Below are 15,503 nucleotides of genomic sequence, written 5' to 3'. Positions count from 1 at the left end.
GTGTACACCTAAAAGAAGACAAGAATTGAGAAAACAAGTGCAAATAAAAATTATATAATAAAACATATAATAATATTGGCATACCCCATCCAGGGTGGATCTCTCCTTAAACTGAATATTGAATATTGGCATAGGTTATTTAACATCCTGTGTATCATTAATATTTAAGCACATAATAAATTATATAATTGTAATTATACACAGGATATTCTATATCTTATTTGTATATTTATCACAAATAAATATGACTGTATCGCCATCTAGCGGCGGAAAAGGGGCCTGCGGAGATTTGTAATTGACTTCTTATCCCGTGGTAGATGACGTCACATGTAAACAACGCATGGCGAGGTCAGCGACTTGAGAGACTTTGGATCATTAACCGCGACCTAAAGAAGAGAGACATGTGTCCACCATGAACTTGTCAAAGAAAGTAAACAGCAAAGGTTTGCAGTGTGCTCTCGGCGCAAAAACACCTACCTGCCTTCAGCTGTCAGCATCTGAACATGAAGAAACTCATCATTGGAATCGGGGGGTGAGTAACTCCAGACCACTCTTGCTGCATTGGGTCATTTAATGTCCAAACAGGAATCATCTCGCAAGGCCGTATTTTGCTTCTTGGAATGTTCACTTCCACCTTAAACTGTGCATTAGTTACTTCCTACTACACGAGATTTCATGATGGAATATTTGGTTCCACTTTAAACGTGACAGTGACTTACTTTCAGACAAATGATGCTTCTCTTTGGAACTGTTCGTTCCACCTTAAATGACGAGGCAGTTAAATAAATCCAATTAAAAGTCAGCTTCTGCTTGAAACACCAGCTGCTCCATTTAAGGTGGAACTGAAAAAATGATAAAAAAAAAAAAAGTATGAAGCCAAATTAAGCAGATTGCATATTTTAGGCTGTAACATCTTCACTATTTTCTTTCTCAAAGTTTCGCTCCTTCTTTCTTTTTTCAGAATGACAAATGGAGGTAAAAGCACACTTAGCAGAAACCTTCAGAACATTCTCCCCAACAGCTGCATCATTTCCCAGGATTCGTTCTTCAAAGTAAATAACTTATTTATTCATATAAAATAATAGGATCCTATGTGGTGGGTCTGTAGTAACACTGAATCCTACAGTAAATCTTAGCCCAAACTATTTTGAATAACTCAAACTACACACCAGGGATATTAGTTCATTATTCTACACATTTTGTTGCTTTAAATAATTGTATCATACTGAGCAAAATTAATTGTGCCATAACATTTCATTACAGATTCTACAGGGTGGGCCATTTATATGGATACACCTTAATACAATGGGAATGGTTGGTGATATTAACTTCCTTTAATTTTTGGCACATTAGTATATAGGAGGGGGGAAACTTTTCAAGATGGGTGGTGACCATGGCGGCCATTTTGAAGTTGGCCATTTTGGATACAACTTTTGTTTTTTTTAATGGGAAGAGGGTCATGTGACACATCAAACTGATTGGGAATTTCACAAGAAAACAATGTTGTGCTTGGTTTTAATGTAACTTTATTCTTTCATGAGTTATTTACAAGTTTCTGACCACTTATAAAATGTGTTCAAAGTGCTGCCCATTGTATTGTCAATGCAACCCTCTTCTCCCACTCTTCACACACTGATAGCAACACAGCAGAAGAAATGCTAGCACAGGCTTCCAGTATCCATAGTTTCAGGTGCTGCACATCTTGATGGTATGGTGTGGTATATGGGGTACAAAGATAGTGGGGCCATTCTTTATCAGTGGAAACCTCAAGGCCACTGGATATGCGAAACTGTTACTTGATGATGTGTTTCCCTCTTTATGCACTGAAGCTGGCATGTTCCCTGAGTTTTTCCAGCAAGATGGTGCACCAACACATTATGGGTGTCATGTCCGAGCATTCCTAGATGAACAGTGTCCTGGAAAGTGGATTGGTCGTCGTGGGCCAGTTGAATTCCCAGTAAGTTTGATGTGTCACATGACCCTCTTCCCATTGAAAAAACAAAAGTTGGATCCAAAATGTCCGACTTCAAAATGGCCGCCATGGTCACCACCCATCTTGAAAAGTTTCCCCCCTCCCATATACTAATGTGCCACAAACAGGAAGTTAATATCATCAACCATTCCCATTTTATTAAGCTGTATCCATATAAATGGCCCACCCTGTAGTTTTCTCTGTAATTCTTTTGCTCACTTATGTTGTCTTATTTTATATTTGTTTGACTCTTTGGTTCTCATTTGTTTAAGGAGGACTCTGTGGTGCCTGTGGACAGTCGTGGTTTCAAACAGTATGACAGTAAGGAACATTCTCTTATATTTCTGACATTTTCCAACATATTTTCCAATAAAAAAGACCCGTCTTTTCTAATCTTGAACATGCCCAGAGCCATCGACTAACAAGCAGTCTGTCATTTTCTCCAGTGTTTCTTCTCCCATTATAAGACCACTGTTAGAGCAACACCCAATGGCCTAAATGATCAGAGAAGACAATACATTTTAAATATGGCCATCCCCATGTGGACAACATGCTTTGTGGAGCTTAAAGTGGTTCATTGAGAGACTACAGACAATTCCTGTGATTGATTTGCTTGATTTTTGCAAACCTTCACCAGTGACAAAATCTCACTGACCAATCATCTTTTTCACTGCTATCGGCATAGTCACAGCAGCCAAACGGCTTGTTGTATTTGTGTCTCAGCGTCCAGTACTTACTGACAGAACTGCACTGAGACACTAAAAAAAGAGCTGTGCTTGTGACACAATATGTAAACCTATTGTATGTTAAACGTTTGTGGGCACATTTTAAAACCGACTTAAATAGACTTCCCGACATCTGAAACTCCTCACAACGCTCAATATGAAGTTTCAGCTCTTCTAGGTGTCAATGACACTCTCCGATCTTCAGATGGTATAAGTATCACAGTTTGCATATTGCTCAGAACCGCAAAAGTAAACATCGTGTCTCTACTTGTCCGTATGATTTATTTATTTTCATTTTATTTTGTGGCAATACAAATTTTAAACAGATGTGAAATCTTAAGAAAATTTTTTGCGTTCACATGCTGTTTAGCTTCTACACTGAATAGTTTTTAAATATCTTAGTGTAAATGTTAAAGGAAGTATTGGCTTCATTTAATTCAAGCCTGGCCTGGTGTTTTTTTGATCCTGAGTCTCACCTCTTTAAACACTCTTCTCAGCCCTGGATGCTCTGTACATGGACAGAATGATGAGTGTGGTCAGATCCTGGATGCAGGATCCCCGGCGCTTCATGGAGACTCGGGGTCTCTCAGTGGAGCACTCTGAGTCCTGTGTGTTTTCTCTCATAGTGGAGGGCTTCCTTATCTTCAATTACGGGTAAAATAACTCTTCCTCACCTGTGGTAAACTGTACATATGTTTATGATATTCTTTTAAAACTCAGTACATTTCATTTTTAAATGATTTCTGAACGAATCATCGTCTCACAATGTTTGTGTGGTTTTTATTCCATCTTCTCTTTATCCCTTAGATTTAAGCATGTTGATATAAATGAGCCCTGTTCTGATAGGCTGCCCTCTAATGTGCCTCATTGGAAATCAGCGCAAAAACACAGCTTATAACTTCACAGTGTGAACGAGGAGCACTTTGACTCTTGGTACAGTGTCATTAGAGTCTCCTGAGGATAAAAGTTCAAATGGATGGGGGTCTTTATCTTAAACAAACAGTTTACCCTCAGATCAGACCGAAAAGCGACGAGTCTCAGGATTATTTCTGCTTGTGAAATCAGTCAGTAAAGTTGACCTACGGCCGAGCGAGTACATAAACATTACATCATGGTTCTGATGAACTGCACTGATGCCCTGTTGTGTTGGATTGTGTTTGATTAACAGAGCCTTGAACGTACTGTTTGATAAGAGGTACTTCTTACAGATTCCTTATGAGACGTGTAAGATGAGGAGAAGGTAAGAGGGAGGTTTCTTTCTAACGTTGCCTTTGCATTCAGATTTGGGGTGTTTGGCACATATACATTTTTTGGATCAAGCCTTTAATTCATGTAGATATTAGATGTCCTTCTACGTAATATTTTGGTCCATCAGTCTCAATTCTACGTTATGTGCAACTCATAATTTCAGGTTCAGACAAATTCAGTAGAGTTTCTGAGTCTAGTTTAATACAGGGGGTCCTCGACTTACGACGTTGGTCCGTTCCTACGTCGCGTCGTAAACCGTTTTTCAGTGTAAGTCGGAACATACGTACATACTGTACGTAAATAACATACTGTAAGCACTTATCCTGTCCTAATACCTATCCTCCTCCGTCCCGAGCCGCGTAACCGTGTATTCTTCTGCCGCACACACCAAACACGAAGTTCACGTTACAGCGTTTACGACGCAAAACCACTTAAGTCGAAACAAGGCTTTATACGGTAAATGGGAGATGTGTCATAACCACGAAACATCGTAACTCGGGACTGACGTAACCCGAGGACCTCCTGTACTGATGTTTCTTTATGTTCCTGATTGTTATGTTCCTTGTTTCAATGTTTGTATTGTACTTTTCAATCAATAGCTTAAGAGTCTACACGCCTCCAGACCCTGGGGGTTACTTCGATGGTTACGTCTGGCCCATGTACTTAAAAAACAGAAAGGAAATGGACAGTACAGTGGAGGACCTGAGTCAGTATTAAACCAAACACGGTTCACTGAATACAAGACACAACAGACATTTCCACTTTCACTGACTAATTATTTCCTAAAGCCCCTATTAACACAGGATTAGTTTCACATGTCGAGGTGTGAGTAATATTAATATCCAGGAGCTCAATCAAGTCCAAATGTGTTATTGCTTTATTTAGTATTTAAACATAATTCATGTTGTAAACATACACACCTCAGGTGATTAACTGTCTGTGGTCACTGTTGTCTGTGGTCACCTTTGTTCCCCCTTGAAATAAACATGGAGTTCCTCAGAAAAGATGTCAACTTGAAGGCAGCATGTGTCTCTCCAAATACTAATTTAATCTCTGCATCAATGGTACCTTCATATATCTGCTGAATCTTTTTAAAATAATATTTATGAACCTTGATGACGTCATTTGCTGTCACTGATAACTGTGCAACCTTCCAGAACAGTGTTATTTATACGTTTTTTTTGGCTCTGGTTCAACTTTTTTATGATAAACTATTACAAAATACAATTACGTTTGTCAGAGAAACACTGAAAACGTGTTGTTTATTCATTTATCACTTTTCAAGGGATTTAAACATGAATTTATTGTTTTTCTTTTCTACAGAATCCCACACAAATAAAATAAAAATAAAAAAGACATTAACAGGGGATTTAATCTGACCTATTTCTGATTTACTTTTTGATGTAGTATTTCTAGATGGCACTCAGAAGAAAGAAGATTTGCTGGCCCCGGTTTTTAAAGACATCCAGCAGATGTTTAAAATTGTGTAGGACTGAGAAGAAAAGATGTGTGATCACTTCCAGGTGAGTTACTCACCTGTTAAATTTTTTAATACCTCTATCAACCGGCCTCCAGTCTCTGCTCTAATAAGGATCTGAAGCATCTGACGGTTTTCGTTTGAATTCATAATGTGAATCTATAGCTTTAATCGAATGGAACAACCATTTGCTCAACATTTGAGTCTCAATGTTCTTTTCTGTTTTTACGAGCCTTGGTTTTTCCTCAGTCTGTTGAATTCAGATGTTGTTAAGGACATTATTAACATTACACTGTGAGTAATGGTTTCTGCTAATGTCGGTCAATAAAATAATACAAACAGTTAGTTTCATTGTCGCATTATTCCAATAAAACCCTGGGATCTCAAACTGGGGCTGGAATGCTTAATTTCTGCACAGGTCACAACTCCACATGAATAAATATGGATTTATGTTCTGTGGGCACCCCTGGTCAAATGATATAGTTGAATAAATTAAATAAATTTGAGTGTTTGCAATTCACAAATCTGCAACATCCAGACACCTGTCAGCTAAAAAGAGTCAGCAAAACACATTTAATAGCTTTACACCCACCAAATTGCCCAAAATATGCGCCCTTGAATGTACTCATAGTTTCAAGTCTAGGTCATTAACCTCAAAAGCAGAATTACAAGCCACAGAAGAAGTAAATAAGCTCTATTTTCTCTTTTGGAGCTGTAAGGGCAGGTGTAGAAATGGAACGGAACATCCACTCTCAGGAGGAGCGCAGCTTGTGTCACATTTCAGTATAACTAACCATATATTGGATGAATTCTACGCACCTCATTCATTCATTCATTATCTGTAAGCGCTTATCCAGTTCAGGGTCACGGTGGGTCCAGAGCCTACCTGGAATCACCCTGGAGGGGGCGCCAGTCCTTCACAGGGCAACACAGACACACACACACACATTCACTCACACTTTTGAGACGCCAATCCACCTACAACGTGTGGAAACCCACGCAGACACAGGGAGAACACACCAACTCCTCACAGGCAGTCACCCGGACTGCGACACTACCTGCTGCGCCACCGTAAGACAAAAATTGAAATACCGAATATAGTTTAAAATTATTTTAGCTACTGGTTTATTTTTTGAATGGAGGACATCAAAGTATAGCATTTCAATCTTCACAGGTTTTTAAAATAAAATTAATAAATGTCTTTATCTCAGTTTTATAAATTAATCTCACCACAATCCCACGCACTTTCCTCAGTTGCCCTTTTTAATTATCTTTCATTATTTATTTGATAGAATCATTTAACATTGGGATGACTGTGACTTGACATTTTAAAATATGCTTCTCAAATCTTTAGAAGCTGTCACGAATAAATGAAACATTAAACATAAGTTCTTATAACAGAGAGGAATTAGTTGTAAATAAAGTTTTCTCGAGTTCTCTGATCATCACTCAGCTGACGATGATTGAAATTTGAAAAAAACTGGGTCAACCAAAGTTTACAGTGGTTTAATGACGTTTGTTCGAGTGGATTACGCTGCGGATATTATCTGTTTACATCTAACACACTGCTTACTGACACAGTGAACAGCGGCAATACAACTGAACACTTATGAATCACTCAAGACACAGTTTCCACATCATTGTCCGTCACCACTGTAGAACTAGCCTCGTCTAGACATGAGATAGAGTCACGTTGTCTGTAAAAGTTGTGTTATCTTGTTGTCACACAAAGTTTACTACGTCTTAACCTCTCACTTCCTCATCCACCATTTGAATAATGGGTGGGTACTGGGACTTTGTCCTAAGTTTGTTACTGGAAAACATTGCTGTGAGGATTTTATTGCAGCCAAAATATCATTAGTGAGGTCAGGTCCTGAAGAGGGATGATTAGTGCCACTCCTGGACTCATTCCAGAGGTTTTTTATGAGGCTCCATCACTGCAGGGGAGGGATTAAAATACCGTTTCTATGGAGACTTTACAAATTGTATGTTTGCAAAGGAAACACTTTAAAATTAAGTGGAAAGCAACAGTTTAATGTCCTGAAGGACAGCAGGGGTATGTTACTCAGGGATGTACAATAGTAGCTGTGATTTCAAACCATAGCCAGAATATTAACACTTAGCTAATGAGGGTAATTAGAAATAACAAAACGTAATAAACTAATAAACAAACCAATTTCATAAAAGTGAAAATTGTCTTAAATTTTTACCCTCAAGTGTCCATCGTATGAGATGAAGGATCAAAGTGTTTTGTAGTCTGGAAATTAATTAATTTATGCTCCACAGCGCAGGTCCCCCACATTCGTGTTTAAATGTAAACAAATGAAAGATACGAATGAATGTGGCACTTTTAAAAATAAAGCCTTAACAATCACATGGAGGGTGTTTCTGAGGACACATCTAAAGAATATCATTCATTAAAGAGCCATTTCTGACCAAGTTGTGTATGTTTTAATTGCAAAAAGAACATTGTATTTTATTAAAATGTTTACAAACTTTGGCATTACTGAAACAGATCATCTTTCTTTTCTTTAAACAGGTCCACAGCAAGATGAGCACCGAGAGTGAGGACTACATTTAAAACGGGACAAAACCACAGGCCCTAGCTCACTTATGCCAGAAATAGTTAAATTTGCCAAAATAACAGGTGTAGTATGTCATGTGGGTGGCACTTGATCAAATACAATTTGTTTAGAAACAATATCATCAAAATTTCAAAAGCTATTGACATTTGTAATGAAAAATGTATCACCACGGGCCAGTAATGGTTAAATGTATCAAGGTAAGAGATGTAGTATACATCATGTGTGAGGTTCGTCACCTTCGTTTTTACTGTGTAGTGTAGTTTGTAAACGGTCCCTTAGCTCTCGCGGAGATGGCGGCAGCCCATAGAAAACAATATATTTCGTGTTTTTTAAATGGCAAACATTTCTGACATAAACTGAGTTGTAGCTGCTTGTCTTGGATCCCAAAAACAATACTTTGCAAGTATTAAGTCATTTGCATGCACCGTTTGAGAGCTATTGAAGAAAGAAATCTGAATATGCGAATATTAAACCAACTTTACCGGAGTCACTCACTTACCAATCCATGCGAGTATTTCCGTGATTCATATCTGAATATAACGCGTTCTCTAGAAATCTGCCGCTCCTGAATTCCTGTTATCTACCTTGTGCTCGTCTTTCGGTTCTTGTCTTTGTCTTGCTCCCTTGGATTTGTTATTACTCTCCGGTTCGTCGACTCTTTTTTTGACTACTCTTTTGGATTAACTCTAATGTACTGTTTGTTTTCGGTATTCGACCACTGCGGTTAAGCCAGCCGCCGTTTGAGAAAACCCGGTTAAACTAGCCGCACGTCAGGTTTTAGTGCGCGTATACTAGTGACAAACCGGTAATACTCAATGCGCGTGAAGACCTGAGCTTATACCCTTCATTTTAAAGAAAGTAACAGCATTTAACCGGTTATATATTGGTCATTTCTAGTAAGTAGTCCAAACAATCAACAGATATCAGTTCAGGGTTTACTACACTATGTATCTATGAAGTATGAAGTGATTTTACTGTATAGTTTTTATGTAAATGACATTCAAAATCCCTATAATTGTCCATTGTTTTTAATGTTAACTCAAGTTTGATGTTTTATAAAATTGTAATTTTGAATAAGTAGTCCATACAACCAACAGATATCAGTTCTGTGTTTACTATACTATGTGTATATGAGATATGAAGTGATTTTACTGTATACTTTTTGAGTAAATGACATTCAAAATAACAATAATTGTCCAATATTTTTTTTTAACCTGAGTCAAGTTCACTGCTTTATAATATGGTTATTTCTAATAAGTAGTCCATACAACCAACAGATATCAGTTCAGGGTGTACCACACTATGTACCTACAAAATATGAAGTGATTTTACTGTATAATTTTTGAGTAAATGATATTCAAAATCACAATAATTCTCCATTGTTTTTAATGACGACTCAAGTTTACTGCTTTATAAAATGGTCATTTCTAATAAGTAGCCCATACAACCAACAGATATCAGTTCAGAGTGTAAAACAATTAGTACCTATTAAATATGAAGTGATTTTACTGTATAGTTTTTGAGTAAATGACATTAAAAAATCCCATAATTGTCCATTGTTTTGAACATGTGTCAAGTTCACTGCTTTATAATATGGTCATTTCTAATAAGTAGTCCATAAAACCAACAGATATCAGTTGAGGGTTTACCATACTATATACCTATAAAATATGAAGTGATTTTACTGTATAGTTTTTTCTGTAAATGACATTCAAAAGTCCCATAATTGTCCATTGTTTTTGAACACGAGGTGGTACACACTGAACTGATATCTGTTGGTTTTATGGACTACATATTAGAAATGACCATATTATAAAGCAGTACACGAGTCATTAAAAACAATGGAAAATTATGGGGATTTTGAATGTCATCTGCTCAAAAACCATACAGTAAAATTACTTCATATTTTACAGGTACATAGTATGGCAGACACAGAACTGATATCTGTTGGTTTTATGGATTACTTATTAGAAATGACCATATTATAAAGCAGTAAACTTGAGTCATCATTAAAAACAATGGAAAATTATGGGGATTTTGAATATCATTTACTCAAGAAATATGCCGTAAAATCACTTCATATTTTATAGGTATATAGTATGGTAAACCCTCAACTGATATCTGTTGTTTGTATGAACTACTTATTAGAAATGACCATTTTATAAAACATCAAACTTGAGTCATCATTAAAAACAATGGATTATTATGGGGATTTTTAATATCATTTACTCAAAAATTATACAGTAAAATCACTTCATATTTTTTAGGTACATAGTGTGGTACACACAGAACTGATATATGTTGTTTGTGTCGACTACTTATTAGAAATGACCATTTTATAAAGCAGTAAACTTGATTCATCATTAAAAACAATGGAGAATTATTGTGATTTTGAATGTCATTTACTCAAAAAGTATACAGTAAAATAACTTCATATTTCATAGGTACATAGTATAGTAAACACAGAACTGATATCTATTGGTTGTGTGAACTACTTATTCAAAATTACAATTTTATAAAACATCAACCTTGAGTTAACATTAAAAACAATGGACAATTATAGGGATTTTGAATGTCATTTACATAAAAACTATACAGTAAAATCACTTCATACTTCATAGATACATAGTGTGGTACACCCTGAACTGATATCTGTTGATTGCATGGACTACTTATTAGAAATAACCATATTATAAAGCAGTGAACCTGACTCATGTTAAAAAACAATGGACAATAATAGGGATTTTGAATATCATTTACTCAAAAACTATACAGTAAAATCACTTCATATTTCATAGGTACATAGTGTGGTACACACAGAACTGATATCTGTTGGTTGTGTGGACTACTTGTTAGAAATAACCATATTATAAAGCAGTGAACCTGACTCAGGTAAAAAAAAACAATGGAAAATTATAGGGATTTTGAATGTCATTTACATAAAAACTATACAGTAAAATCATCTCATACTTCATAGATAGATAGTGTAGTAAACCCTGAACTGATATCTGTTGATTGTATGGACTGCTTACTAGAAATGACCAATATATAACCGGTTAAATGCCGTTACTTTTGCTTTAAAATGAAGGGCATAGGCTCAAGTCTTCACGCTCCTTGAGTATTACCGGTTTGTCACTAGTATACGCGCACTAAATTTGACGTGCGGCTAGTTTAACCGTGTTTTCTCAAACGGCGGCTGGCTTAACCGCAGTCAAAAAAACATGGTGAATCGGTGACTCGTGTCCGGTGAAGGACTGGCGCCCCCTCCAGGATGTATTCTTGCCTTGTGCCCAATGATACCTAGTAGGCTCTGGACCCACCAGATTAGACCACTCAGATTACTGTCCTGTACAGGACATAACTAATTTTTAATCTCCTCAAACAGATTTTAAATTCACTGAGACTATTATTCTGGAAAACAAACTAATACAAATATTACCAACAACTATGAGAGATATAGTAATAAGTCTGATATAAAATGATTATGATAAAAATGTTGACACTGCAGGATTAAATTCACACATTCATACATTCATTCACTCATTCATTCATTGCCTGTAAGTGCTTATCTAGTTCAGGGTCGTGGTGGGTCCAGAGCCTACCTGGAATCATTGGGCGCAAGGCAGGAATTGCCAGTTCTTCACAGGGCAACACACACACATTCACTCACACACTCATACCTACGGACACTTTTTGAGTTGCCAATCCACCTACCAACGTGTGTTTTTGGACTGTGGGAGAAAATCGGAGCACCCGGAGGAAACCCACGCAGACACATGGAGAACACACCACACTCCTCACAGACAGTCACCCGGAGCGGTAATCGAACCCACAACCTCCAGGTCCTTTGGACACTACCTGCTTCGCCACCGTGCCGCCCACTGCGCATACATCTAGTGATAATAATGAACTTTATCGTTTTTGTTTTTTTTTACTTTTTTCTTTGTTTGTTTTTTGTACACTTATGAATTTGCACCATCAACATGGTCTAATCTGATCTGAATTGATAAAAAAAAGATTGCTGGTAATGTAAACGTAGCCAAAGTGACTCAAATCTGATTTGTAAAAAACAGATTTTACCTGTTCACACTGCTCTGACACAAGTCTCGCTTTAAGCTAAGAAATCAAATTTGAGCCACTTCAGCCTGGTAATGTGAACATAGCCTATATGTTGATAATGGAACAAGAGCTAGTTGGCAATACTTCAGAACCTGTTAACATTGCAGTGATGTGAAAGTGTCATTGTTTTCTTGTGAAGGTTTCATATATCGAATATTTTCCAAATCCTTCAAACATGCATTCTAAAAATGTGTATTGTTTATAGGTGTAAATATGGCCTTGTTTATCTAATAATACAGTGAGAATTCAGTGAGGTCTTTTTTTTTTTTTTTTTTGCATGTATTGACTTTTTCAGAAGCAGTGAGTTGTGAGTGCTTAACACTGGGGGCAGGTGTAAACTGATGCAGACTTCCTCTCTCAATCTTTAAAACCTCACTCCACATGAAAGGATATCAGACTGGGGCTACAATGACGACTGCATGTGTGACGCTCTGCTTCGCAGTTTTTCTCCTGAGTGCTGTAGTAACAGCAGGTAAGAACAATGTTCAAGATCAATTCTAAATCTATTTATTTTTCAGACCTCTCCAATAGGACATTAAACGTATCTCCTAGTTTGTCCAATATCTCTGAAGCTTCTCCTTAATTTCTCTCTGGATCCTCATTAATATCTTTGTAGTTTCTCCTTGATTTCCCAATAATATCACTGTAGCTTCACCTTAACATCTATGTAGCTTCTCCAGAACATTGAGATCAGATGGAGATTTTAGCTGAATTCTTTATTCACTCAAATATTTCTCCTAAAAAAAACAGCCCTGGATTCTTTGATGTCTCCTCTTGAGATTTCAGAGAAGACTGATATGTTCAGATTTGCAGAGATGGAGATATGTGTCCTGAAGTATTTGAGTAATAGAATTGTCCTCTGGGACTACTGTGTAAAATGCAGTTTTGGGGCTGATGCATTGAACTCCACATGCCTCCATTTTCTCCTATTCCCCGTTCAGGCACACACTTTTACCAGCCACAGCCCTTGGCCTGGACAAATGATTGATATTTGGACATATTTAATTAGGCTGCTTATAAATAATATGTACATATGTAAACATTAGTTAGGTTTATTTTTATCACACTTTACTATGAATATGTAGTGTTTACCTGCATTTACTGTAAAAAAAAGTATGTTTACTTTACGGATCTATGCACATCATTCAGTCAGTTAACTGTGGTATGTGTTGCTTGTTCTCACAGGCTACGAGTAAACCCAAATTTTGCTTCAATTTACCAGCAAAGTTCAGTCACAAATGATGTTGATCACTGAATCCTCCAGAAAGCTAGTGTTGACTCATCCCTGTAGTGAGGCGTGGCCTGAAGCCTAACCAATTTTTTTTTCTTTGTTTGTTGTGTGTCTGTTTCTTTCCCCCAAACCTCTCTTTTCTACAGATTTTGTGACAAAAAATGAAGGAGAAAATCTGACCATGAGCTGCTCCACTGACAAATCTTTTAGCGGGTTATATCTAGATGTGAGGAGGCCTGAGAAATATGAAATCTTTTATTACGACAGCAATTCCACAAATGTAACTTACACACCTGAGTATAAAGAAAGAGTTACCATCAAGGGTGACTTCAAGAAGCTAACGGTAACCCTCAACAAACTAAACCTGAAGGACTCGGGTGCCTACACGTGTCGGTATTCCCTTTTTATGGGTTCAGCTCCTGAGAATGGTGCTAGTATGCTCTTTGTGAAGACCAAGGATGGTGAGTGTTTTTGTACTATGAAGTTATTCTGCAATAATAAAACATGGGTCACTGGCACTTAGTCATCAAAGATGTGTATGGTATCATTTCACGTTTGTAGTGTCTCTATGACCATACACACCGGGTGTGTGTAGATTTGAGCGTAATAGTTTAACTACCTGAAAAGATCATTCGGATCCAATAACATCATTCATTGTTTTCAGGATTTCAGGCCAACGTTTTATAGGTTAACTACCAAAATATCTGATTTAGGACATGCCTCAGGTAAATGATATGCAAATAAGGCACAGGTAGGAGGCCATTGATTGGTTTCATGTGGCTGGGCAGATTTCAATGTTTCAAAAAAAAACAAAAACACACCATTGTTGTCTATGAAAATGTTTTTCTATTAATGTAATTGATTGTATAGCGCTGTCAAAATGAACATGTTAACGTACCACACTAGGCCACGCCTTTCTAATATGGAAGCACTAGCAGTTTATTTTTTATTATATTTTTTTAATATATAGAGAACTGCTAATAATAATAATTCTATTTTGTTGATAGTACATTGATTCTTTTATTTTACATTTAAATATCAATTATTAAAAGCTTTAATCTCATAAAGGGACAGTGCGATTAATCACAGAGAATTGTGAAATTATTTAATCACTCTGCATCACTAGTATTTTACTGAAAACAGCAGAGTTTCCGTATGTTTACTAACAGGGAACGTTCTGCCTTTTAAACCAATTTGACATGTTTCAAGACGAGCTTTACACATGCTTTATTTCAGGTGTAATCTTGTAAGGCATTTAATCTCTACAGGTAACTGAAAGGGCAAGCAGGTCCCCACACACACACACACATTCACACGTGAGACGTATGTGTTGCTTATTCATATGACTCAAAACGTGCATTAGTGAGGTTAGGTCCTGAAGAGGGATGATTAGTGGCACTCCTGGACTCATTCCAGAGGTTTTTGATGAGGCTACATCACTGCAGGGGAGTCTCCAAAACCCAATATGGGGAGGAATTAAAATTCCGTTTCTATGGAGACTATACAAATTGTATGTTTGCAAAGGAAACACACATCAATTAAATCTGACAAAAAATCAACAGTTTAATGTCGTGAAGGACAGCAGGGGTATGTTACTCAGGGATGTACAATAGTAGCTGTGATTTCAAACCATAGCCAGAATATTGTCACTTAGCTAATGAGGATAATTAGAAATAACAAAAGGTAATAGACTAATAAACAAATCAATTTTATAAAAGTGAAAATTATTTTTAATTGTTTCTCTCAAGTGTGTCACAGTGGCGCAGCAGGTAGTGTCGCAGTCACAGCTCCAGGGGCTTGGAGGTTGTGGGTTCCATTCCTGCTCTGGGTGACTGTCTGTGAGAAGAGCCATTTCTGACCAAGTTGTGTATGTTTTAATTGCAAAAATATTTTATTTTTATTTTATGTTTGCAAACTTTGGCATTACTGAAACAGACCATCTTCCTTTTCTTTAAACAGGTCCACAGCAAGATGAGCACCGAGAGTGAGGACTACATTTAAAACGGGACAAAACCACAGGCCCTAGCTCACTTATAAATTTAGCATTCACTGAAAATAAGGAAACAAAAATAATGTCCACCGAATTGTGACAAATGTCCAGCGGTTCTGATTTTTTGTTATTGTTTTGTTCATTGTTAAAAACGTT

The 15,503-nt window shown here is 36.9% G+C and overlaps 1 protein-coding gene and 1 long non-coding RNA gene across 3 annotated transcripts; both read left to right on the top strand.

Annotated features, from left to right (window-relative positions):
- Window positions 1-341: 341 nt before the first annotated feature.
- Window positions 342-5,756, top strand: LOC136665056 (nicotinamide riboside kinase 1-like). 2 transcript variants are annotated; one of them, XM_066642608.1, is made up of 7 exons: window positions 342-532; window positions 962-1,052; window positions 2,248-2,293; window positions 3,195-3,351; window positions 3,866-3,937; window positions 4,545-4,651; window positions 5,353-5,756. In XM_066642608.1, exons 1-7 carry the CDS (start codon window positions 504-506, stop codon window positions 5,433-5,435), a joined length of 585 nt encoding a protein of 194 aa, XP_066498705.1. In that variant the 5' UTR covers window positions 342-503; the 3' UTR covers window positions 5,436-5,756. The 2 variants fall into 2 exon arrangements, with proteins under 2 accessions (XP_066498705.1, XP_066498704.1); XM_066642607.1 differs by having other exon boundaries at window positions 349-532; window positions 2,245-2,293.
- A 6,676-nt stretch (window positions 5,757-12,432) lies between these two features.
- Window positions 12,433-15,503, top strand: LOC136665433 (uncharacterized). Its single transcript, XR_010795242.1, has 4 exons — window positions 12,433-12,598; window positions 13,504-13,818; window positions 15,106-15,224; window positions 15,317-15,503. It is a non-coding gene; the product is annotated as an uncharacterized lncRNA (long non-coding RNA).

Source organism: Hoplias malabaricus, chromosome 13 (genome assembly GCF_029633855.1).
Source record: "Hoplias malabaricus isolate fHopMal1 chromosome 13, fHopMal1.hap1, whole genome shotgun sequence".
In the NCBI taxonomy this organism is placed as follows: Eukaryota; Metazoa; Chordata; class Actinopteri; order Characiformes; family Erythrinidae; genus Hoplias; species Hoplias malabaricus.
Note: the sequence above shows the minus strand (reverse complement) of the source record. Positions and strands in the feature narration are given on the sequence as shown.

Excerpts from the sequence above, each read along its gene's own strand:
- LOC136665056 (XM_066642607.1), top strand. The coding sequence starts at position 504 with ATGAAGAAACTCATCATTGGAATCGGGGG. Across the intron at positions 1,053-2,244 it reads CCCAGGATTCGTTCTTCAAA|GAGGACTCTGTGGTGCCTGT; the intron begins GTAAATAACTTA and ends CATTTGTTTAAG. Across the intron at positions 4,652-5,352 it reads CAGTACAGTGGAGGACCTGA|TATTTCTAGATGGCACTCAG; the intron begins GTCAGTATTAAA and ends TTTTTGATGTAG.